This window comes from Sphaeramia orbicularis, chromosome 16 (assembly GCF_902148855.1).
Source record: "Sphaeramia orbicularis chromosome 16, fSphaOr1.1, whole genome shotgun sequence".
In the NCBI taxonomy this organism is placed as follows: domain Eukaryota; kingdom Metazoa; phylum Chordata; class Actinopteri; order Kurtiformes; family Apogonidae; genus Sphaeramia; species Sphaeramia orbicularis.
The window spans coordinates 10173047-10200029 of record NC_043972.1 but is presented as its reverse complement, the minus strand read 5'-3'; the positions used below and the strand labels follow the sequence as shown (position 1 = coordinate 10200029).

General features: G+C 36.2%; 1 protein-coding gene across 2 annotated transcripts in view; it reads right to left on the bottom strand.

The window, feature by feature from the left end:
• Positions 1-1731: 1731 nt before the first annotated feature.
• The window catches only part of ibtk (inhibitor of Bruton agammaglobulinemia tyrosine kinase), a 59142-nt gene continuing 33890 nt past the window's right edge, over positions 1732-26983 (bottom strand). For both annotated transcript variants that reach the window (XM_030157095.1, XM_030157096.1), the window contains exons 17-29: positions 26308-26404; positions 26118-26219; positions 23115-23232; positions 22801-22861; positions 20906-21033; positions 17838-17950; positions 17609-17754; positions 15615-15733; positions 15300-15398; positions 12694-12837; positions 11120-11344; positions 4213-4351; positions 1732-2151 (exon numbers count right to left, since the gene is read on the bottom strand). In XM_030157095.1, the coding sequence (XP_030012955.1) occupies positions 2026-2151; positions 4213-4351; positions 11120-11344; positions 12694-12837; positions 15300-15398; positions 15615-15733; positions 17609-17754; positions 17838-17950; positions 20906-21033; positions 22801-22861; positions 23115-23232; positions 26118-26219; positions 26308-26404 (1617 nt within the window). In that variant the 3' untranslated portion in view covers positions 1732-2025. The remainder of the gene's footprint in view (positions 2152-4212; positions 4352-11119; positions 11345-12693; positions 12838-15299; positions 15399-15614; positions 15734-17608; positions 17755-17837; positions 17951-20905; positions 21034-22800; positions 22862-23114; positions 23233-26117; positions 26220-26307; positions 26405-26983) is intronic.

Below are 26983 nucleotides of genomic sequence, written 5' to 3'. Positions count from 1 at the left end.
TGGCAACTAAATATTATTCATCTTGGAAGGTGGTTCACGTTTCTTCCTATTGGTTTGAACTAAAAAAAGGACTAAACAGAAACATGCGTGGGTATTCCCTCACCCAGAACGTTTCTTCGGGGCAGGACCACATTCATCATGAAAGACACTCTTCGTTTATCACATGTCGAGCAGCAATAAAAGTCAACGTAACGCAGGGGTGTCAAACATACAGCCCGCGGGCCAAAACCGGCCTGTTGAGGGGTTCGATCTGGCCTGTGAGATGAAGTTCTGAAATACACATTCAGCCCAATTTGATCTCACATGTAAAATAATCGAATAATAACCTACAAATAATATCAACTCCAAACTTTTCTCGTTAAAACAGTAAAATTACATGAAAATGTTTACATTTACAATCTATCCTTTCACAAAAATATGTGAATAACCAGAAAAAACATGAACAAACTGAAATGTCTAAATGCAATTGTACCAGTATTCTGCCTGAACTTAAATGTTTTGTGTATTTGTAGATCCACTGTGATCTGTAAGTTGTAATAAACATGTGTAAATGATAAACTGAGACAGAATATTGTTAACATTGCACTTGGAAATTTCAGCTTGTTCATATTTGTTCACATCTTCTTTAAGACTAGTTTGTAGATACAAACACTATCATCATGTAATTTTAGTTTGTTCCAGTCTAAAACATGAAGAAAAGTTTAGAGTTGACCTTATTCATAGGTTTTTACTAACACTGCAACAACAAATCGATTCTTAAAAGAGTTGGCAACGAATGCGGCAGTCAATTCGTTGGGTCTTGAGCATGTTAGTATTGACACATGCCCACACACTGTCCACTGTAACAGGAAACATTTTTTGAAGCTAGGCTTATATTCTGTTCCTGGTGGCCACGGCAACCCTGTTTGGTCGAAACGTAGTGCACCATTTATGTAACAAAACTTGCATATGAAAAAAAAAAAAGCCAAAATCCCCCAGCGCACTATGTTTTGGGCAAACAGGTCTGCTGTGGCCACTGGGAACATAATGTTAACCTAGCTTAACATAGCCTACGTGTTGTGATTACTGTAGCCCGCTAGCTAATTAGATGCTATCGTCCAGACTAATGTTACCTATCGTTGACTGGAACTAATACATCCAACACTAGTTTGATAGCCTATAACTGGAGCAGGTTGAAGACTATATCTTGCTAGTCTCTAACCATAATAAGTCTAGGTAGCGGGCTAATGCTTGCTAACTATACACAAAGTCAGTGCAGGAATGTAATCATTAGTGATTTGTCTGCAGCCTTTACTGTTTTGGGTTAAATATTGATCTTTGAGAACTGAGACTCTTGCGTTTATCCGATGAATCGATTAGTTGTTAAAATAATCTACAGATAAATTGATTATTAACCCTTGTATGGTGTTTGGGTCTGTGGGACACCTTTCCATTTTTTTATTAAAAGAAAAATGATGAGTAATTATTTTTTTATGATTTTTTTCCTCACATCTTGGTTGTTACATTTTATTAGAAAAACAAACTATTTTATTTGAAAAAACTAAAAACGGGTAGCAACTCAATTCATAAATGTGATCTGACAAATGCAAAAGGCAAATATTAAACATATATGCTTTTTATGTTACTTGTAAATGGGCTGAAGTAAACATCTGTTGAGTATTTTAACATAAAATTGTTTAATTATGTTGAATTAAAGACCCACGAACACTGGCTGAATAACAAAAACCTGAACACCACACAAGGGTTAAAATGATTGTTAATCGCAGCCCTAGTTATTATGTTATTATTTTACTTCAGATCATATTGGTCTGTATGTGGAACCTGAATGAGTTTGACGCCCCCTTATGTAAAGTAACACTGCAGAACGGAAGCATGGCTTTGGGTCGGGCTCATTTCACACCGTGCAGGATGAGGCGGCGCAGCACGGACTGGAGGAAGCCATGATGTTTCGATGGGAAGCTACCAACGGCGGGGGATGATGTCACTCTGCGGGAATGCGAGCGGCGGCGGCCATGCTGTTAAACATCAGTGTTTGTTCCAGGTGGGCGCTGCCATCGGACCTCTGGAAGACCTCTCCACCACTATCAGCTCGTCCGGGTTGTCACGCGCCTCGTACTGGACCAGGAGGTCTTGGATGGCCCGCTCCTCGATCTGGTACGACAGGAAGAGAAGAAGAAGAAGGGGTGGGACACTGGGGTGGGAAACCGCAGCAGACTCCATTTAAGGCAGGAAGAGAAAACGCTGACAGTGAGAGTGTAATGATAATAAGCGTGTTTTACATAATGTGGACCAGAAAGCTGCAGGAGAAACAAAACAACCAGGCATTTGGGAAGGTGTTGACAGAAGCTTGGCTCAGCTGGAGACAAGCGCAGTGCACTGTCACCTCATTTCTCCCCCCGCACTACACTCCATGTGATGTTCCTTAGATCAACTCACACCAAACTGGGAGTGGGAGGGGCTCCATATGGCGGCCATACCACTCCGGAGCTGCAGCAGCATCAGGGCTTTAGGTCGGACCGGTGCTGTACATTCACTGAATAACAGCAGCTGTGAGTGGGTCAGTGTGTGAGGACATACAGGCCCATTCAGGATCGACCTTAAAGACACATACGTATACAGACGCAGAGTTCCATCTGTCCTCTGTGTTCATTTTGGCTGGATTTCTGTCCGTCCTCTGAGAGTTTGTGGATGGGAACCTCAAAGGAGAATACAGAGCAGTACCACTGGGAACCATAGGGGGCAGTGTTGAGATTTACAGATAATTTCCAGAAATGGTGGAACTTTTCAAAGAGCGACTGAGTTGGTGAAAAACTACTAAGATATTTACTTCCTTTATCAACATTAGCAAAACCTCCTGTGCTGTCACCATGTTTGTTAATCTCGACCTTCTTCTTCTCAAAAAAACTTTACTCTTCTTCATCGTATTCGGCTATTACGTTCATTAAGACCGATGCCCCACTGCAAAAATCTAAATCTTACCAAGTGCATTTTTCTCATTTCTAGTCAAAATAATTCATCACACTTAAACACTTATGTTTTTTTTTTTTTTTAAGTTTGCTGACGTGCAGCTATCACGACTCCTGTCTGCACCGCTCTTCAGTTTTTCATTGTCACACTGGGAAAAAATCAAAATCTTACCAAGTGTATTTTTCTCATTTCTAGTCCAAATATCTCATCACACTTCAAATAAGACAATCACCTAAAGAGGAACTTTTCAGTGAGATATAAGAACTTATTTTTAGACAACAGATCTGGAAAATCTTATGTCAAAAAATCTTACCAAGATAATTTTCACTTGTTCCATTGGCAGATTTTTTCAAGCAATAAATCTGTGAAAATTATCTTGGTAAGATTTCTTGAAATAAGATTTAAAAAATAAGTTCTTATATCTCACTGGAAAGTTACTCTAGGTGATTCTGTCTCATTTTAAGGGTGATGAGATATTTGGACAAGAAATGAGAAAAATACACATGGTAACTTTTTTATTTTTTCCAGTGGATTGAACAAACATACCCATATACGCACGTAAAGCCAGCACGAAGGCCCATTAATGCTTGATTTATGTACATAAATAGGGTCTTCAGTTTCAAACGGTGTTGATTTACTTATTTATGTACGTAAATTGAGCATAAATGGGCCTTCCTGCTTGCTTTACATTTGTAAATAGGTATGTCTGTTCAATCCACCAGAGGACACCGCTCTTAATGAACACACTAGCCCAATACCATGAAGAAGAGTCAAGTTTTTTGAGAAGAAGAAGAAAGTCAATAATAAACAGGATATTGAGAGGGGTAGTTGGAAATATGCCGGTAGTATTTCACTAACTCATGCGGTCGCTCTTTGAAAAGTTCCACCATTTCTGGAAATTCTTCTCATATTATTCTCTTTAACTCAACACTGCCCCCTATGGTTCCCGGTGGTACTGCTTTGTATTCTCCGTTTACCTGTGAACTCCCTGAGGACGGACAGAAATATGGACGTACAGAAGGCAGAGGACGGACAGAAATATGGACGTACAGAAGGCAGAGGACGGACAGAAATATGGACGTACAGAAGGCAGCGGATGGACAGAAATATGGACGTACAGAAGGCAGAGGACGGACAGAAATATGGACGTACAGAAGGCAGAGGACGGACAGAACACTCTGTCTGTGAGCGTCTGCATCTTTAACGTGGTCCATGAATGGGCCTTAACTCGCTCTGATGTGTTACCTGGATCAGCGCCAGCGGCTTCTCTCGGCTGCGGATCAGCGCGGCTTCCTGCTGTTTCTCCTCCTCCACGATGGAGGCGAAGGTCACCAGGGGGGAGGTGGGGAGGGGGGGGCTGCCCACCGCTCTCAGCACCCAGGGCCTGAGGGGAGAGACGGGCGACGGATCAGTGACGGCGCCACAGAGGCCGTTAGCGATGGTGGCAGAGGTTGAGTGGACGACTACTGACAGGCCGGGGGGGTGTGAACGCCCCCCACCCCCACCCAGCACATCCACCACATCATTATGTAACCTGTGCATCCCTGAACAGAAAAGACATTCTGGAGGATTCTGCACTTTGGACTGGGTTGAAACACATTTAAGACCTTTAACCATTTTATGGAAAATTTCAAATGAATTTTTCCTCATTTGACCTTTCCCTAGTAAACTATTACCATTTATTATAATATTATCTTAAAATCAGGTATTTTCCCACATTTAACCCTTAGATGTACGAGTGTCTGGACCCAACACTGACCCATAAACGGGTCAAAATGACCTGTGTTAAAATCAATGTGTTGTTTTTTTTTGACATTTTGTCATGTTTCAAATTATCATTTGTGTTATATTTGGGTCCACAAAAGAATGATTTCATGTGTGAAATATTTTTTATTTTCCTTTAAAAAAAAAAAACCAAACATTATCAACAATTCTAAAATGTTTTTTTTTATATTTAGAAAATTTGAATAGCAAAGCATATATAGTAATATATAGTACAAAACAACAATAGAACAAAGTCAACATCCAGTGAGTGAGTGAGTGAGTTGCTGCTTTGGTTTTGCTGTTGAATGAGTCAAAGGATCAGATGTAATTCAATTGTAAATGAAAGGGGGTCATTTTGACCCAAAGATGGAGGCCAGAGGTAGTAATACAAAAAATACAGTTTTATAAAATCTATGAAAGTTAAGTTAAAAATTTGAATGTCATGATCTCAATAATATATTTATTGAGGAATACCTGAAATATGAAATGAAACCTTTTCATTACAAAGATATTACAATAAAACAACTTCACCGTGTCATTCTGACCCACTTAAGCATCTAAGGGTTAATTCATTAACAATATAAATTCTGATAAGGAAATTCATAGATCATTATATCATAAGAGAAAATGGACAAAAATGTGACCATTTCAACTTAATATATCATTATGTGAACATAACTACACAGATTTTAGCAGTGAATCAATGTTGTAGATGATGACGGTGTTTCCACGGTAACTACAGATCCTCTGAACATTCAAATGGGTCATATCTGAGGACTATGAAAAGATGAATAACTGTATTTTACACCAATTATTTACATGGATTGATAGAATTAGTGGATCAACAGGTATTAAATATTTTAGGTCAGTAGATGGTTTTGTTCCAGGGTGGATCTTTAGGTCTTCAAGGGTTAAATTTATGAATGAAGTTTAAGACAAGATTCAAAGGATGGAGGGTGTTGGATTATGCACAGGTTAAACCGTCACTAATTCAGAGTTTACTTGATGTTGGGTTTGTTTTGTAGTTTAATTCCAACATTACAAATATAAGACAACTTCACAATCCAGTCGTTTTTAAGTCATGTCAGAATGTCAGGAGGTATTTTAAGGCCTAACTTTCAGGAAACTGGATCTCAGAGGTTTTTCCAGAACCTGGAGAAACGGTCCTGAATATTTATATCCTTCCATCAGGAGTCTGGACGTCGGTTCAATACAACATCTTATACGTCTTGTCACATTATGACATGAACTCCCTGCAGTTTGATTTGTGTTTGTTCAGAGTGATTTCTTATTGTGTAGCTGCTGAGCTGCATTTAGAGTTTGTTATAAATTTGGCCAAAAGCGGAGCTAATCACTCACTATGATGCATGTTACAGACCAATGGAAAAAAAAACAAAAAGAGGATTCTGTTTGAGAGGGAGATCGAGGAACACCTCTGGAAAAAACACTGACATTCAATCAAAGCCCAAAGATCATAAAGACACATCTGTTAACCCTATAAAACCATTTGTATCATATTGCTACGCCAGGTTCTGTGACCCTGAGTGTGACTTTTTTTTTCTTGAAAAACCTGATGTATACAATTTACAGAAGAAGATTAGGGCCACTGGAAAATAAAAGACTGAAATTAAGGTCCAATATATATTTTTTATTATTATTATGAGAAAAAAGTCAGAATTCTGAGAAAGTAGTCTGAATTCAGACTTTTTTTTCTAAGAATTCTGACTTTAATTTCAGAACAATAATAAATAATTAAAAAAAAATATTTAAAACCGCCAGAATTCTGAGATTAAAGTCAGAATTCTGACTTTTTTCTCAGAATAATAACCAAAAAAAAAAATATTGGCCCTTGATTTTTTTTTTTTTTTCCACTGATCATTAACCCTCTTCCAGAACAATTAGATACAAGCAATGCATGGATAATCCACCGGGGAGAGAAATTCATTCACCAGAGGCCTTTCCAGTGACATTACAAGACTGTCATTAATGAGGAAGGAGGAAGAACTTTAACAATTTTGAAAAAGAATTAGCAATTTGTTAGACATGTTTGTGCTATACTTTGTATTATGTTAAACTGTATACTTAAATTTTGATACTTTTAAAAACCTTTATTTCTACCTGCCTTTTCTTTTGCACTGGTGTGTTACATATTGCTGCTGTATACTGTTAAATTTCCCCATGGTGGGATTAATTAAGTCTTATCTTTAAAAATAATAATATTTGAGCATTTAGAGCATTCAAATATGATACGAAATTGAAACTCATACATGGAAATTCATATTTGAAAAAAAAAAATAAATAAATAAATTGGGGGGTTGTTCAGAAGCACCAATAAAGGCTCCAGTTTCAAAGAATTGTAATTTTCCATCAGTGATTTAATGGTTCAGGCTTTACAGGGTTAAATACTAGGGCAAGATTTTTGGTTTGGATTTTATTAAAAGGTCTAATAAAAATCCACAGAATCTGAATTTCGAGGCTAGTTTTTGATCAGTCAGGATTTACAGGGTTAATATTAATAATAATAACAATCATAATAATAAAAATGTTATTTAAAAGCACCTTTCAGGACACCCAAGGACACTGTACAGCAGAGGATAAAACAGACAATGCATAAAATATAAAGTAGTAAACAAATCGATAAAAAGAAAAATTGCCATACATAAAAAGGAGAATGCAAAATTGAGGGTAAATCTTATATTAGGTAAGCTATTCTGAGGAGGTGTGTTTTGAGTCTGGATTAAATGATATAGCAAGATTTTTTGTTTGGATTTTGTTAAAAGGTCTAATAAAAATCCACAGAATCTGAATTTCGTGGCTAGTTTTTGATGGGTCAGGTTCTACCGGCTTAATCATGACGGGGGCTTTGGAGACGCCATCCTGGAGAACGAACCTGTCTGCTGCTTCCAGAGCCTTGAACTCGTCCACATATCGACTCATTGGAATATGAAGAGGAAGCTGAAACCTGCTCCCTGTTCTGTATGATCGGTTGTGACATGAGTGCTGCCCTTATCAATCCTTATTAACATCAGCGGCTTCACCGGACTGACTCACACATCTGTTTATTATCTAGCATCGGTCTCTAAGTGGGTGAGCAAACGGCAAAGGAAGTGTTTTATCATGCGAACGATGCACTTGTTAAAGGTATGTGGAGACGGTAAACTTCACCTTTAGGATGTGAAAGGAGTAAAAACTACAAAAATGGACTGAGTTTCTGCGTCACTGAGCATCGGAGGTAAATGTTGCGTAAAGACTCCGTGGTTGTGGACGGGGCTCACAGTGCAGAGTGTTGTTTTTCCAGCTGTCGGAGGATGTTGTAAAGGTTATGGTGAGTCAGTGTCTGCAGGCAGGTTCACCTCAGACCACAGCCAACTCCATCTTTGTGTCTCAATGAGGACGGGTTGCATTGTCTGACTTAACACCCAGTATTTAACCGACTGGTACTAACACTTATGTCATCTTCTCAACCACTGTTTGATAGTATCACATTTATCTTAGTTTATAAACCTTATTTTCCACAGATATAGCACCAAAGAATGGGAGTACAACAGTATTAGTTATTGATGGGATGTCATTATTTTTTCTCGTTACCTCCGCCAAGGAACGGCAGAGGTTACGTTTTCATCTGGGTTTGTGCGTTTGTCTGACTGTTAGCAAGATAACTCAAAAAGTTATGGACGGATTTGGATGAAATTTTCAGGAAATGTTGATACTGGCTGTTACAGCTGGGTCCGTTCCTGTTTTTTTTTTGTTCCTTGGCTCCGCCTCCTGTTTGGCTGATGGATAACACCTGCCACTAATTCCACAGCCTATAAATCCAGGAGCCACCACCATGAAGATGACCAGTGGGTCCGTCACGGCAGTATTTTGTTCGCCTTACTTTCTGTTAGTTTTTAAATAATTCCACTGTATACAATGGTTGGCTTTTCTTTTATGTTGTATAATAAATTCTGAATACTTTTTGTTACAAGCGACCTGCTCTCCACATTTTTCTTTTTGGTCTTCACCCAGAACATCTTTCTTTGTTCTCGTGTCAGCACCCTAGACCACCTGGCACGTCACATTGGCACAAGGAACAAAGGAACATTGGCACACATTTTCATGGTGATGGGGGTGGGGGGGTTAGTTTTGTATTTTAACCCTTAGTTTTGTATTTTAACCCTTAGGGGTCCACGATCATGGCCCCGTGACTGAATCACATGACATTTTAAACACGTTGTAGCGTCGAAAGTTGGTCCACTGGGGACAATTGAATCGAAAGTGTGGACTTGACACACTCTCCTTTTTTTTTTAATGTTGATAGATCAAATACAACTGGAGATACGATGATTTGAAACCGGAGCAAACAAACGTGAATAAAAGTATGAAAATGAGGTGGGATGGGCATTATATTTCTGACCATATCTTTGTCATTTTTTGTCCCTTTTCAAAACAGAAAAAAAAAATGGCTGAATCTGCAGATTCTACTCCACAGACTGCATTAGCATTACAGGTAAGGGTGAGGATGACCCCCACCTGAACCGGATGTGGAAACCGGGAGGACCAGGGGTGAGAGGAGGGGTGAGAGGAAGGGGTGAGAAAACCGGAGAAAACGAGTATGTAAAGATCTGCTTTTATGTCAAATAAGTTTTAATTTATTACAATTTTAGTTTTATATACCTAATATTTGGAACCAGTATTCACTTTTAAAGTCTTTGAAAAGGTTTGTTAAGCATCTTTGTGTTATTTATGTAATAAATTATACATATTTTTCAAATCGGATTTTATATTTTTTGTGTGTTTTTTTTTGTCCTTTTATGTTGATATAGTAGGTTAAAGTGATAAAATAATAGGCAGATGACAGATGAAGTTGCGCTGAAAAAAAAAAAAAAAGATACCAAACTTGCATATAGTAAAAATTTCTTTATATAGTATAGTATATAAAGGCATAATCAAAAGTACTCAAAAACAGCCAATATAGGCTCAGACCTCTAAGGGTTAAAGACCAACAACTTCCAAATGAATTTTTTTTTGTCTTTCCCAAATGATTGATCACCATATTATAATATTATCCTCTACATTTTACATTTTCAGTGAAAATCTGGTATTTTCCCATATTTAATTCACTGATTATGCAGATGGTCATAAAATGTCAGATTAAAGTTTAAGGTTATTATATCAGAAACAGAGAAAACTGAGAAAAAAAAAAAAAAAAAAGACTTTTTCAGCAAAATATCTCATTAACTGAACACAAACCAAGTGTCTCCATCCACTGTCTTTGTAAATAATAATACATAAATAAGATATTTGACTGGAATATTAGATTATTTTAGCTTGTGTACTGGCAGAAGTGATCGACTTCAGCCTCTGGTTTGGGGCTGAATGCATTATTTTTTTGTTAATTCTGTTACTTAATCTAAAGCTCAGATTAAAGTTGAGTGGTATTATATCAAAAACAGAGAAAACTGAAGAAAAATAACTTTGTCAGCAAAAATATATCATTAACTGAACATAAAAACAAACATATAAAACCGTATTATATTCATGGCACTTATTTTGTAAATTTTTTATTCATTTTCTTAATTTCTGTTAATTTTACTAGTTATTTATTTGTTTTTGCACATTTTGTTTACTTATTTTTTATACTTTTCTACATGCAGTTGCTAATTTTATTGTTTTCTTCAACTTTGTTCAGTTTGCGGCTTATTTTGTTCATGTTACTTATTTTGTTGATTTGTTTTGTTTTTGTCCATTTTGTAGCTCATTTTTTTCTTTTTTTTTTTTTTTACTTCTTTTTAGTCAATTCATTGCTTATTTCTGGCACATTTACTATTTTGCAATTTTTTTTTTTTTTTATAGATTCTTCTTCTTTTTATTCATTCTTTATATCTCCATCCACTGTCATTGATCCAACTCCATGGGTTTTACTGGTAAATCAATGTTGTAGAAGATGACAGTGTTTCCATGGTAACTACAGAGCCTCTGAACATCCAAATGGGTCATATCTGATGACCATGAAAAGACGAATAACTGTATTTTACATCAATTATTTACATGTATTGATAGGATTAGTGGATCGACAGGTATCAAACAGTTTAGATCAGTAAATGGTTTTGGTTTGGGTCTTTATGGGTTAATACAGAAAGATGTCAAAAGTGAGTCCTATTTTCTGAGGCGCCTGTAAGTGATGACTCTTTGAAGATAATTGAAAAGAATGAGGTGAATTCATTCTAAAGGATTGCCCATTAATTACAGCAGGTGTGTGCTGTTGGAGGAAACAGGTCCATGAAGACACCACAGTGCCACCAAGTGGACACTGTTGGAACAGACACATGTGTTCAACAGTCTGGTCTCTGTGGGCCTCGTTAGGACCACGTCCAGACCTGGGTTTGGGTTTGTGTCGTCCACTCACCCGGCAGGTCTCTCGGGTTCTCTGCTGCCTGCACATCTGAACGTCACTCTCCTGGGAGTGGAGGATGTACCAACAGGAGACCCCTGAGGGCCCGGACCAGGACCAGGACCAGGACCAGGACCCCTCTGGACGCTGGGTTGAGCCAGTCTGAGCAGTCGGTTCTCCTCCTCCTCCAGTAAGGCCCGGAAGGAGCATGAGGAGGGAGGAGACTGGACCGCTGATGCCCTGCAGGAGGAAACGGAGACAAACCATGACACGTTTATCCTCTGGTTCTTTAATGTCCTCTGGTTCTTTAATGTGATCTGATTCTGCTTCTTCAGCGTCCTCATGTTTCATTGGGCTTTTTTTTTATCTTAGTATTTTATCTTCTTATTATGTTTTTATTGTGTTTATTTTACTGTACAGCCCTTTGGAAACTTTTGTGTTTCTTTAAATTTGTGCTTTATAAATAAAAATGGATTGGAGTGGATGTCACAAGCCTATGTGCCTTTGAGAATACTCTAAAATTCAACTATGATAGAAACTTTTTCCCATACTTTATTAAGACTTTCACACAAAATTCCAGACTTTTCAAGGTCTGGAAAACAGCGATTCAAAATTCCAGACTTTTTCAAACTTTCGAACACCCTGATCGTAACAAGACACTTTACATTTAGAGCTGGTCTAAACCAGATTCTTCAGATCAATAAAGTCTAATCTAATGTAATTCTAATTTTGATTGATTGATGTATTTATTTCGAATACAAATGTCAAAACAGAAGAAAATAAATAAATAAATAAAAAACATTTAAACTTAAGACATGATACATATTTGAAAAGGAGTGAGAAGAAGCATAACTGACAAACTCCCAACCCTTCTCCTTAAATAATTAATAACAGTAATCATCTTTCTAATCTAATCACATTTTCATAATGTTATTTAATTTAAGAGAAAAATTTGGATTATTATTTCGAGTTAATTGTGCCATTACTTTACTGGTCCGGCCCGCTTTAGGTTAAATTAGGCTGAATGTGGCCTCTGACGCCCCTGTAAGAACAGAAAACAGCTCAGAGAGAAACAGCCATTACACTTTTTACTTTGTTTTTTTCAGTTCAGTTTGATTAATGCTTTATTCTGTATGATTTTAGTGTAATTTATTTATTTTTGATCATTTTTTTTTTAAATTTTTATTGTGCATCTCCAAAAGTACAATACAAATAACCCCCTGCCCCCCTCCTTGAACCAGTGGCGACCTCCATTCCAAACCAACCTGGATCTCAAAATGCAAAAGCCACAAATAAAAACAAATCCATGTATATAGATGAAAATGAATATAATTGATTTTAATCTAATTTTATGTGTTTCTATGCCTTTGTAAAGTACTTTGAACTGCCTTGTGGATGAATGGTGTTGTACAAACACATTTGCCTTGCCTTTTATTTCCTAAACTGACTTTTCCATAAATGCAGAAACGATCAGACAAAGCTCAGAGTGCGCTGGAGTCATGGCCGTTATCTGATCTCATTTGATAGTTATCTGTTGATTTACCGCCGTGCCAGTGGACGCCGTAAAACAGTCACATTGGGGAACTCACCAGGCCTTTCCAGTGCTTTTGGAGGGGGGGGTGAGTGCGGGGGCTGATTTGGACGCCGTGGGCTCCACCGTGGCCTCCTTGTTAGCCATAGCCAACATCTTCCTCTGCTTCTGGGACAGTTTAGTGGCAGCGGGGGAATGCTTACTGTGGTGTTGACAGCGCAGGTGGAAGAAGACAAAAAACACAGTTTAACCGAACAGCAGCAGAGACGGAGCATTTACTGATGTATGAGAGAAAAAAGTTAAATTACACTATGAAAATGTGAATATGAAAATGTGAATATGAATTAATTAGGTTGAGAACTGGACACTGAAAGTAAGGAAGGGACAGGACGAGATAAGCTTTTACTTCTTTCTGTCCCTTTAACTGTGTATTATGAGTCGATATATAAGTACACTTTTCTTAAATTTATTGTATTTTGTTACTTTTTTGTGATTAATGACCGTTGATGGCTGGTAACACCACCAGGAATGTACTTTGTTTCTATTTTTCACACACATTTTGGTTATATGTTAATACTATCGAATGAGTTTATTCTAATGTGGCATAGGTCTATTTTTGTTCATTGTTCTGGCTTTAAGTCTAAGGACAGGAGTGAGTATTTAAAACACTATTATGTTAAGTTATTTGATGATGAGAATGGCAGTGGGATTAAATAAGTTTTTCTTCATCCCACTCCTTTTCAAGTGTAGATGAATGATTTTGGAATTTTGAATTTGCATGTATTCTGTAAATGCTCAAAATAAACAAATAAAATGAATGAAATGAAAGGGTGCATATGTAATTAATTTCTTGCTTTTATTGTTTGTTTGTTTTTACTTTGAAGTTTGAGACAAATAAACTACACTAAATAACCCAAAAAACCATATACAACCTGAAATTACTTAATAAGTGCAATTTACTAATATAACCCCAAATTCTTTTCATTTTTGTGCAAAAAAAGTAAAATTAAATTATGAAACTTTTTTTTTTTTTTTACTAAACTATCCTTTCACAAAAAGATAGACTGACAGACTCTATTCTGACATTACATAATCAAAGAAAATCATGAATAACAATGCGTTTTATTCCATCATGTGTATTTAATTTTTTGATGCCTCTGGACATCACACTGAATGCTTTTTAATGCCATTTAAGGCTTTAATTTTCACAAAATCTGCGTAATGACTTTGAATGCTTTTTAATGACCTGCAGAAACCCTGATAATATTTATGTTTTAATTTCCACTAAATCCTTTCATTTGAGAGTAATGTGAGTAAAGACTGTATCAGCCAATCTAATTTAATGCTTTTTAATGCCACTTTAAACTAATTTAATGCCCATGTCCAACCGCAGATATAGGTTTATATAGCTTTTCACCAGGTTCTGAATAGTTCCTCCTCCACTCACTTCTGCTGAAACTTACATTTTCCCATTTTTCAAACATTTGCTAATATTCCCTCCTGTCAATCATCCCACTTTACTTCCGATCAAAATTATTAAATGTTTATATAACAAAAAAAATCATGAATAATAATGCTTTTTTTCCATCAAGTGTATTCAATTTTTTAATGCCTCTGGACATCGAATTTAATGCTTTTTAATGCCATCTAAGGCCTTAATTTTCACAAAATCTACTTAATGACTTTTAATGCTTTTGAATGACCTGCAGAAACCCTGATAATATTTGTGTTGTTGTAATTTCCACTAAACCCTTTCATTTGAGTGTATGCTAGCAAATCTAATTTAATGCTTTTTAATGCCACTTTAAACTAATTTAATGCCCATGTCCAACTGCAGATACAGGTTTTACATATAGTTTTATGACTGTTTACTGTCAACAGGCTTTAACCAGGTTCTGAACAGTTCCTACTCCAATCACTTCTGCTGAAACTTACATTTTCCCAACATTTCCTAATATTCCCTCCGCTCTTTTACTACAGCATGAGCATGATCACAGCATGTTGTATTCCAAGCATCCAGTGTTGTGACTTTGTGCATCAGCCATAAACAATAGTCAATTAAAGGGTTCCACATGTCAATCATCACACTATACTTCTGATCAAAATTATTAAATGTTTATATGATCAAAATAAATCATAAACAACAATGCTTTTGTTCCATCAAGCGTATTTAATTTTTTAATGCCTCTGGACATCAAATGTAATGCTTTTTAATGCCATGTAAGGCCTTAATTTTCACAAAATCTACTATGTGTTTTGGGTTGTTGTTTTTTTTTCTCATGCCTATACTCTTGTTTCCATGCTGTAATGCTTTCACTGTTTTATGTAAAGCACTTTGAATTGTCTTGTACATGAAATGTGCTATATGAATAAACCTGCCTTGCCTTAATGACTTTTAAGGCTTTCTAATGACCTGCAGAAACCCTGTAAAGATTTGTGTTTTAAATTCCACTAAATCCTTTCATTTGAGTGCATGCGAGAGTAAGGATAGTTTATTGGTGTGCTCCAGATATCCTGTATTGTTTATTATCCGTATCGCTCTCTGTTGAAGGAACTTCCTCTCAGACCAAACCTAAAACCTTTCCGTTCGTGGATACGCCTATCAGATGTCCGGTTCAAATACTGTATTCGCCCCAATTAACTGGTCCAGCTGACGACCCATACCTTCCGGGGCTTTTAGGAGTAGCTCCTAGAGTCTGTAGAGAGTTGGCTTCCATGTCCATGATGGTTCTCAGATCCAGGACCGGAGGTGGACGAGCAGGGCTGCAGATGGTTAGAACACAATCACACACACAGAACACAGCACATACAGAGATGTCTTCAACCCTAATTTACTACGAGGTGATGGAAACGTGGGAGAATGTGAGGTCTGTTTTTGGAGTCAGAACTGTGGAAAGGACTGGAAAAGACGCACGAAAACTGAGACCGCCAGTGAAACGTGTGTGGGATTCAGGAACCGATCAATCAATCAAGTCTCACCAGGGGAGGACCTTGGGGATGAGTTGAGGAGCAGAGCTGGGGGGCGTCTGGGGGGCATTCTTCAGGGAAACAGGGGTGGTCGGTGGGGTCTTCAGCCTCTGAGTGAAAGATTTCTCATCCTGGAGATAAAAAAAACAACCACCTTTAGTAAAATCTGCATGGAAATCATACCTGTATGCAAGACAATTTGATGAAGTCTGCCTTTTTATCTATTCAGAGTCACTAGTTATGTTTTATGATGCATCTCGATTGCCCAGATGTAACAGATAACTTCACCTAATAAGTATGAACCCTATAAGGACTCCCATTATAACAGACCCAGATTACTTTATGTTGTTTTTGCAATAAAAGTGTCAGAAAATGTCTTCTTTTTTACCAATTCTCTTGTACCTTTTTTCAGGAAAAACTTAACTTTCAATATCTGGCCATTAATTATCATTATTATATGAATAAATGCTTAAAACAGTGTGTTATAGCAAAAAATAAAAAAACAGACTTGCATTTTTCCTCATTTTTTTATGAAAAACAACAGTAAATGAGCAAAACAAAATATTATGAGATAATAGAAATAAACTTTCCACTATTTTCCATGGGCTCAGACATTGTAGTTTGTCGAGATCATTGTGTGTTCATGTTCTTCTTGTTATTTTTTGTTCTTTCTCATCATTTTGATCCTATATGATAGTCTGTGTTCATTTTCTGTCTAGTTGTAGACAGAGCCCCTCATTTCCCTGACAAAAACATCCATCATCTGATTCAAATACAGACACTGCATCTGTGTATGCCTTGGATTGATCTGCATATAGACTAACACATATATATGTACAGTCGCAGAAAAAATTATTAGACCATTGAAAGTCCTCAAAAACAACGGTTATGCAATCCAGTACTAACTCCTGTGTGTCATGTGACTAAAACAGACAGAAAAGAAAAAATGGAATGTCTAAAAGCACTGTTTTTGTCAGTACAATGAGACAGATATTGATGGAACAACTGAAGTGATTTTGGTTATTACCAACAAAACATGGAAAATGGATAGATATCAGCTCTGAAATTAAACTACTATGAGCTATTTTTGTTAGCATCATTATATTTGTCCAAACAAATATGCCTTTAGTTGTACCAGGCATTAAAACAAACAAGAAACTGAAGAAAACAAGGGTAGGATAATAATTTTTTCCGTGACTCTATAAACATACATACATTTATATAATATGAACAGTTAAAACTACAACTATCAGTTGACTATCCAAACCACCAAAACACAGAAAAACTGTGAAAAAAACCCCCGTGAAACTCAGAAAAACCCCTGACGAAACACACTAGTAGAACACTCCCAAACAACACTATCACTATTATACACAACTATTTATAAGAATTCACCACTAAAACAGTTAAAACCTCGCTAAAACAGATTAGAACTACCTACAACTAACGAATGGCTACAAATTGTGAATGGGATATTTGAGATTGAGATTAGGACCCATAGACTGAGGGCTCAAGAAGAGCAGTGTCATGATAAATGGGAGGAATGGACAATTTTCATTTTGATGTCACATTACTAAAACCAGTTGTTAGTCACAGAGGGGTTTTTTTGGTCAGTGTATCCCAAACATCCCTCATGTTTGTATTATACAGAAATCAAACAATAAAAATTAAGTAACAAAAAAGAAAAAATCTTGCTAAAATGCTGCTAAAAGTAATAAGTGTCTCTCACCGACTCCACCTTCTCGTCTGTTACTCTATGCTCCGCCCAATTCCACCCCTCCCCCTCAGCCAATGCAGACCCCTACCTTAATGTGCTATATGGCAATAGAAAGAACCTGATCTCAGCTTTCAGATGCTGCTTGAATTTTGTCAATAGTATGAACAGTTCAATAGTTACAGTAATCTGAATACTGTAAAATACAACATGTGTCACCGGAGACACAATGGTCTTCAAAGGGTTAAAGCTGCATCATGTTACTTTGACCAAGTGCTTCTACAGCTCTAACCTCAGCTCTGTCGTGGAAGGTGGGTGACTGCATGTCCCGGGGGCTGCCCACCCCCATGTAGCTGCCTTCTGAGTCAGACGTGAGCAGCTCCGTCAGGGACTCGGTGGAGTTGGCCTTCTGCGACTTCACCAGGCTCTGAGGAACCACTGAGGACCGACAGGGGACGGACATTAGCATACACAGCACACTGACATGAGGCATGAGGAGGGGTTTATTCAGGGGTACGTACCTGCAGCAGGGGGGCTGTGAATGATATCGGACAGAGTGTAGCCCCCAGAGCTGTCGGAGCGCCGTCGCGGTTTCTTTTTTGCTTTGATCTTGGCCTTTTTTAACAATATTTCCCTGAAAACAGATATTAAACATATATATAACCTGTACATTTTAAACTTATACAGTATCCAAACATGAGGAGGATGTTATAACCCTGTATTTACAACAGTCAAACCACTAGAGTCTCTATATAAAAGGAGTTAAAACACTTGATTCATTATCATTACTATTACATAACTATGACCCCCTAATCTGGGAAAACATGATCAAATACAGTCACGGAAAAAATTATTAGACCTTGTTTTCTTCAATCTCTTGTTCATTTTAATGCCTGGTAGTCTTAGTCAGTCGTTAGTTGTAGGTGGTTCTAATCTGTTTTAGCGAGGTTTTAACTGTTTTAGTGGTGAATTCTTGTAAATTACACTGGTCTACAATTTTTTAGAAATGATTTGCTTCAGAGATTAAATGTGCTAAATGTTACGTATTTTAATAAGATTAATTGGAAAATAAATGACAAAAGTGCCGGTTTGCTGATGTTTTCAAGGTATATGATTAAATGTTATTACACATATATATTGGTTTATGTACATTTATATAATAGTTTTATAAATCTTCCACTAAATAGAACCTGTAAAGTGAATGTATTCTAATGTGCAGACAGTGTTTTGAAGTAGATCTTGTAGCTCTGAGACAAATACTCCTTTTGAGTCAAACCCATTCTCTCGTTAATTCTTGAATTTCACATTTTGACCCAAGGCTGTATCTTGGAAAGTTCAGCCAACCAGCATTTTTTACTTGATTTTTCTTTATCAGTGACTTTCATGTGGTAAAATTTCATTACTTTTATTCTGGAAGCATTTTCCTTGTAGACCAGTGATATTGTATATAATTGTGATCGTGCTGTTTTGGAGTGTTCCACTAGTGTGTTTTGCTGGATTTTCGTCGAGTTTCGCAGTTGTTTTTTTTTTTTTTTTTTTTTTTTTTTTTTTTTTACTGTTTTTCTGTATTTTTGCAGTTTGTTTAGTCAACTGATAGTTGTATTTTAGCTGTCAATATTATATAAATGTATGCATGTTTGTACAGTCACGGAAAAAATTATTAGACCACCCCTTGTTTTCTTCAGTTTCTTGTTCATTTTAATGCCTGGTAGTCATTAGTCAGTCATTACTTATAGGTGGTTCCAATCTATTTTAGCGAGCTTTTAACTGTTTTAGTGGTGAATTCTTGCAAATTATTGTATATAATTGTGATAATGCTGTTTGGGAGTTTTCCACTAGTGGGTTTTGCCGGATGTTTGTTGAGTTTTGCTGTTTTTTCTTTCAGTGTTTTCTTGTATTTTTGCAGTTTGTATAGTCAACTGATAGTTGTATTTTAGCTGTAAATATTCTATAAATGTACGCATGTGTCTACAGTCATGGAAAAAAAATGATTAGACCACCCTTGTTTTCTTCAGTTTTTTGTTCAGTTTAATGCCTGGTACAACTAAAGGTCCATTTGTTTCGACAAATATAATGATACCAACAAAAATAGCTCATAGTAGTTTAATTTCAGAATTGATATCTATCCATTTAACATGTTTTCTTAATAATAACCTAAATCACTTCAGTTCTTCCATCAATATCTATGGCATTGTACTGACAAAACAGTGCTTTTAGACATTCCATGTTTTCTTTTCTGTCTGTTTTAGTCAAATGATACACACAGGAGTTAGTACTGGATTGTTTTTGATGACTTTTGATGGTCTAATAATTTTTTCCGTGACTGTACATATTGATTAGTATTTGACTTCAAAATGCATCTAAAAAACTGGTGCGTTATTAATTGGAGCTGCCAACATTAGAAACTTTTAGTGCCATCTCTGTTGTATTTTTTAATATGTCCAAGTGCAAAGTGGATTTTAACTGTTTTTTTTTTTTACTTACTCTGTCTGATGTGTAATTAATTGTACATTTTTGTATTGCAACACTCAGCTGTTTAGGTATATTAAATACATCGTTTTTTTAAATTGCATGTTTATAATCTTGTGCAACCTTTTAGCGTGACACTTTAACATCTGTTCAGGGACTGCAGGGACACAAAGACCCAGTGCTACTTTTATGGTCTTTCCAAAATACATATTTTTTCTATATTTAACCTTTGTCAAGTGACTGATCATCATTTATTATAATATTATACTTTGTGTTTTGCATTTTTTCAGTGTAAATCATGTATTTTCTTATATTTAATTCACTGATCATGTAGATGTTCATAAAAGCTCAGATTAAAGTTGCAGGTTATTATATCAAAAACAGAGAAAAATTAGGAAAATTGACTTTTTCAGCAAAATATAAACTGAACATAAAAACAAACATATAAAACCTTATATTCATGGCACTTTATTTCCTTTATTCATTTTGTTCATTTCTGTTAATTTTACTAGTTATATTATTTGTTTTGTTATTTTGTTACTTATTTTTTTAAATTTTCTTTATGTAGTTGCCTATTTTATTGTTTTTTTTTTCAGTTTTGTTCAGTTTGTGGCTTATTTTGTTCATGTTACTTATTACTGTGTTGATTCATTTGTTTTTGTCCATTTTGTTGCTTGTTTTATTCTTTTTCACTTCATTTTGCATACTTTTGTCCAGTTATTTATTATTTTGTAAATTTTTGAAATAAATTTTTGTTCATTTTCGTCATTATTTGTGTGTCCATCTACTGTCATTGATGCAACTCCATGGGTTTTACTGGTGAATCAATGTTGTAGAAGATGACAGTGTTCCCACGGTAACTATGGAGCCTCTGAACGTCCAAATGGGTCATATCTGACGACCATGAAAAGATGAACAACTGTATTTTACAACAATTGTTTACATGTATTGATAGGATTAATGGATCAACAGGTATTAAACAGTTTAGATTAACAGATGGTTTTGGTTATTGGTGGATGTTTGGGTCTTTATGATTTAAATGTACAACATCCCTGTTAAATAAACCAATAAAATAAATAAAATATCTGACTGGAATAGTAGATTATTTTAGCTTGTGTACCGGCAGGAGTGATCGACTTCAGCCTCTGGTTTGGGGCTGAATGCAGAGTCCAGATCTTCCTCCTCATAAATACTGAGGTCTGGAGCACCCGGGTATGGAGTGATAATCCTCCTTTGCATGGCTGGGATCTGAAAAACAAAACAAAACAAAACAAAACAAAACCATTAAAGACATGATCGAACAAGACAGACAGCTGAGATTGGAACAAAACAGCCAAACCCTGTGGAAATCAAACATAGGCCAAACAATCCCACTTCCATTTACTGGGGACTTTACGTCATTTTGTCATTATATTTTATTTACTTTGGTGCACCTGTCTCACTGAACATTTCCGGGAAACCCTGGAGAATGTGGCCGTTGGAGCATCCAGCTGCGAGTTATTACAACCAAAACCACAGTTTCCCCAGTGAGCGCGCTCAGTCTCGTCTTTAAGTGTCTTTTTAGTGTCTGTGGTCCGCTGAGGAAATGATTCCTCTGCCTCTTCAGCGATGGATTTCTCCCTGAATGATGTTAAAAGTTCTGAATCTACGCCTTGAAAACACAAACTCTGATGGTTTTTAGAAACAATGGTCCCCACCGGTACCGCCGTCATTCATCCATTCATTGCTGGAAAATTAATCATCAGCTATTCTCAAAGGCAAATTGGTGTGAGCAATTCTTAAATTTAACTTTTTTTCATAGGTTTCTGATATTTTACAGACTGTGGGTGTCAAACATACAGCCTGTGGGCCAAATCTAGCCCACCAAAGGGTCCAATCTGCCCTGTGGGATGAATTTGTGAAATGCAAAAATTACATTTAAGACATTAACGATCATTTTAGTTCAGGTTCCACATTCAGCCCAATTTGAACTCAAGTGGGTCAGAGCAGTAAAATGCTAATGATCTACAAATACTAACAACTCCAAATGTATGTCTTTGCTAAAGAGTAAAAAAAAAAAAAAAAAAAAAGTTAAATTACATGAAAATGTTTACATTTACAAACTATCTTTTCACTAAAAATGTGAATAACCTGAACAAATATGAACAACATGAAATGTCTTACAGAGAAATAAGTGTAATTGTACCAATATTCTGTCTGTTATTAAATGTTTAGTGTATTTGTAGATCCAATGTGATCTGTATGTTGTAATGCACATGTACAGATGATAAACTGAGGCAGAATATTGTTAAAATTGCACTTATTTTTCTCACTGAGTCTCAGTTTGTTCATGGTTGTTCATGTTTTCACATTTTTTTAAGGTTAGTTTGTAGATTTAAACTTTTTCATAATATAATTGTACTAATTTTGTAATATTGTAATACATAAGTAAAACAAGTGCAAATGTAAATGATGCAATTCTGTGTGCCAGTTAAAGTGTAAACAGGTATCTATATTATAAAAGTCAAGTGGCCTCTGTGTGTGTGCATGCGTGTACGTAGATTCACACTAAATCCGTACAGAGCTGACTGCAGCAGTTTGTCATACTTATGTGTTTTTGTTCAAGGAACAGACTAGTTAAAACGGCAACTTGATAGGACCAATATTTTGGCACATATTAGTAATTTTGGAATACAACAGCCTTACTATCACGTTGCTGTGGCCAGAAAGTTTTGGCGGTGACTGCTGGACAAAGGCGGTACAGCATGCACGAACACACAACAGCATAAACACGACCACATCTAGAACCTGTGGATCCCCGTGGGTCAGCGTTATTTATATAATATTATATTATTTCACTTCAGATCATATTGGTCTGAATGTGGAACCTGAACTAAAATGACTTTGACAGCCCTGTTATAGACCAACCAACAAAAGGAACAGTAATGTTTGGTTGGATGCAGTCCTTCAAATACTATTGAGCTGAAACCTTTGAAAATAAAAGCGTGGACAGGATGATGCAGATGGGTGACTCACCATCCTCCTGTACGCTGCAGAGAGGTCCAACAGCACTTCATCACTAAGAACATCCAGCGCTCTGGGGACAACACAAAGGAAAAACAAATGAGAAAGCAGAGGTTTGGTCACCTGGGGAGGAGATTTCTATTTATTTATTATTTCCAAGGAGCTTTAGAGACACAAATTTGATTTAACAAACCTATACATAAACATTAGTCACACTAAGACCATCTTCTCCACTGTGGACTTCAGTTACAGGCACCGTGATTAAGTCTCTAATATAATAAGATCTATTATAGATTTGAGTAATAATGACTTCATCTGCTTCTCACTTTGACTCCAGCAGGGCAGCGATGTTGAGGACGATGAACTGGAGGCAAGACAGTTTCAGCTGATCAGCGTTGTACATCGCAGCAAACTCCAGCAGCTCAGCAGCGTTCTTCAGAGTCACTGAGTTCAAAAATATGAAAAAGATAAATGAACATTATTCTTTAGTATGTCAGCAAGTCTGGTACATTACTTATCTATCTGGAAAAACTAAATCATTCCACATACATCATATGTACTGAATGTGTGTGACGTCTCCTAAAGTCAGAGCTGAACTTGTTTAACCTTTCGTTTTCCTGCCCGTAGACACCCTTTAGACACCGAAAACACGTCATCTACACAGCACCCTAGTGATGTCAAAACGTTTTTCAGTTTGTTTTTCCACTTTTTTTAAACATTTTTTGCATTTCATCAATTTGAGCCATCAACAAAAATGTCAAATCACAACTGTCATATTTTTAACTCTTTAAATGCCATGCTTGTGATGTAAACAAACCACATTTTTTGACGCAAAAAACACAAAAAGTACTTTTTTTTCCTAATACAAAACATAAAAATTGGATTACTTTTTTTTTTTTCATCCTAGCATATGTCAATGATTAACGGCAACTTTGGTTTATATGCATTATTTTTTTTTGTGCAAGGTGAAATGTTAAATGCTAAAATGTGCCAATGCGCATTTTTTTTACTCACTTAGTAGAAGGGTGTCAGTGTAGGCATTTTCTATCATTTACAACATGCTGATTTTAGTGGATGGGTCAGAATTTTAAAAATCATGCAAAAAAACTAGAGGTAGACCTATATATTGATTTTTTTCAATATCGGCCATCGGCCTTAATCTTTATTAGTTGATATTTCATCAGTGGTAAAAATATTATAAGATTTTTGATCAGGCACCTGTGTGGGCAGCACTTGAAGTTCAATAAATGTTACAAGAGTACCATGTGTACGTGTATTAATAATTTTATTTATACTGCTGCATAAAAATCTTAATTATCTGAGTGTTTAAATTGTATTTTATGGTCAATGTGCTTTAAAAAAACAAAAATAAAAAAATCAGGTTTAAATTTCGGCCTCAAAAATTGGCTGACCAAATTTTTTTAAAATCTGCATCGGCCTTAGAAAAACCCATATCGATCGATCTCTTAAAAAAAAAAAAAAATACTATATGTGGTTGTATGCTGAATTAAACCCAATCTGCTAAATGGTAGTGATTTTTTTTTTTTTTTTTTTTTTTTTTTTTTTTAGGGGTGGGGCTCTGTTGGAGCATGGGTGGGGACTATTCTTGTTTGTATTGACTCATGTCTGTAACATATTGACAGTATAGTCTCTGCATAAATATCAAAAAAAGACTTTGAGCAAAAAAAACAACTTTGAAATCTGACCTAAGACAAATTGTGAAAAAACACAAAGTGTATATAATATGCTCACCCAGATATCAGAATGTTAATGTTCTGATAAAATCTGAATAAACCAAACATGAAAACATTAGAGATGGTCTGAGCCACTTTGAAAACACCACCATATGACAGTAGAATTATCCAGCATATTCACAGTAATGATATTTGCATGTGTGTGTTCAGGGATGTTACTGTTTTACCAACCTATTTGTCGTGTGAGTGACATGAAACTCAAAGCCAGTTTCATCTTTTTGTTTTACTGTCCTGTCTACACGGATGTTCTCTGCAGCACAATGTCCTTCATTCATTTCTTTTGGCTGAATAATGATAAAAACTTGAGTTGTGCTTCAGGAGTGGAATCTTTTTGTACCAGAATCCATTTGCCAAACTCAGAAAACAGCGAGTGTTTTGTTTGGGACCGAGTTGTAAAAAGAACTTATGTTTTTGTAGTAAAATGTTTTGACCAAGGAGGCTTTGTTTTCGGTGTCCAAGAGGACTAAATGAAAATAAAGAAAAGCACTCAAACAGTCAAATGAGGGGCGTCATTAACCCATAAAGACCCAAACATATAAGCCATCTACTGATCTAAACTGTTTAATACCTGTTGGTCCACTAATCCTATCAATACATGTAAATAATTGGTGTAAAATACAGTTATTCATCTTTTCATGGTCATCAGATATGACCCATTTGGACGCTCAGAGGCTCGGTAGTTACCATGGAAACACCGTCATCTTCTACAACATTGATTCACCAGTAAAACCCATGGAGTTGGATCAATGACAGTGGATGGACACACAAATAATGAATAAAATGAACAAAATCTATAAAAAAAATACTTACTAAATAATGTGACAAAAAAAAGCAAAAAATTGCAAAAACAAATCAACAAAATAATAAGTAACATGAACAAAATAAGCCACAAACTGAAGAAAACTGCAGAAAACAATAAAATAGGCAAGTAAATGTTGAAAAATAAAGAGTAGGTAACAAAATTAACAAAAACAAAAAATAACTAGTAAAATTAACAGAAATGAACAAGATGAGAAGAAAATTAAGAAGTGCCATGAATAAAATAAGGTCGTATGAGTTTGTTTTTATGTTCAGTTATTGATATCTTTGCTGAAATATCAATAGTCTGTCCGTCCATGGGAGTGGAGCTGCCCTTTCCTGTGGTTCTCCCCAAGGTTTCTCTTTTCCCACTGGGTTTTTGGAGTTTTTCCTTGCCGAGAAGGAGGGTCTAAGGATGGGGGATGACCAGGACATTAATCCATTTCCTTCATCAACTTCCTCACTTTTTCTTCAGTATTTGATACAATAACCCCTCAACTTTAATCTGAGCTTTAATGAACTACATGATCAGTGAATTAAATATAAGAAAATACCTGATTTACACTGAAAAATGCTAAATATAGAGGATAATGTCATGATAAATGGTGAAAAATCACTTTAAAGAGAAACATTAATTTGGGAACAGCCATAAAAGTAGCTCTGGGTCTTTATGGGTTAATGAGCAGCAACAGAAACATACAGTGTCTTGAACAGTTCAGGCTGAATTAAATCAAACATGAAAAAGTAAAAAAAAACACAAAAGACAAAAGAACATACAGTTCTCCGTGATGGCCACTTCACAGATCTCCTTCAGCCGTGTGATGAGCAGCTGGTCGGCCACCACCAGGACATTACACACAAACTCCACGTTAAGAGACTCTGTCGGGTTAGAAAGAGGACGTTTACTTCTCACTTGAACAGTTTTCCTTTTAGAACCAAGTCGAGAACATACGTCTGGAGAAGCTACCTTTAATAGTGGGAGATTCATCTGTGTAAATGTACTCCAGAATGACCTGCAGAACCTCAGAGCTGGTGGGCATCTCCAGTGCAGAGCAGGATGTAGCCTGAGAAGACACGAAAACAATATGAACCCTTTATGGAATTCCATTATAACAGGGGTTTTTTTTGTAACTCACTTTTTATTTTTTTTTCTTTTCACCCATTAAACATTTTCCAGTGATACAACAGGATAGAATTATACGAAAACATATCAATAGCAAGAAAAGCACTCAGAGGGTGCAGAACTCCGCCAAGACAGATCTGCTGCCCCCCCCCCCCATCACCACCAAAATTTAATCACTTCTTCCTTGTGCCAGTATCAACATTTCCTGAAAGTTTCATGAAAATCCGTCCATAACTTTTTGAGTTATCTTGTTAACAAACAAACAAACACACAAACACCCATGCAAACACACAAAGGTAAAAATCTGAAAAGCTAACGTTAAAAAAAAACAAAACAAAAAAACAAGAAATAACAGCTACTAAAAAAAGAAAACACAAAAACACACATACACTCACAAACAAACAAACAAAGTTCACATTTTTTTATGAATTTTTCAAATCTTTTTTACCCATTTCCCATTTTTTGTAGCAGCTAAACTATTGGTTGAATTCATACCAAACTGAGTTTATGGATTGCCAGT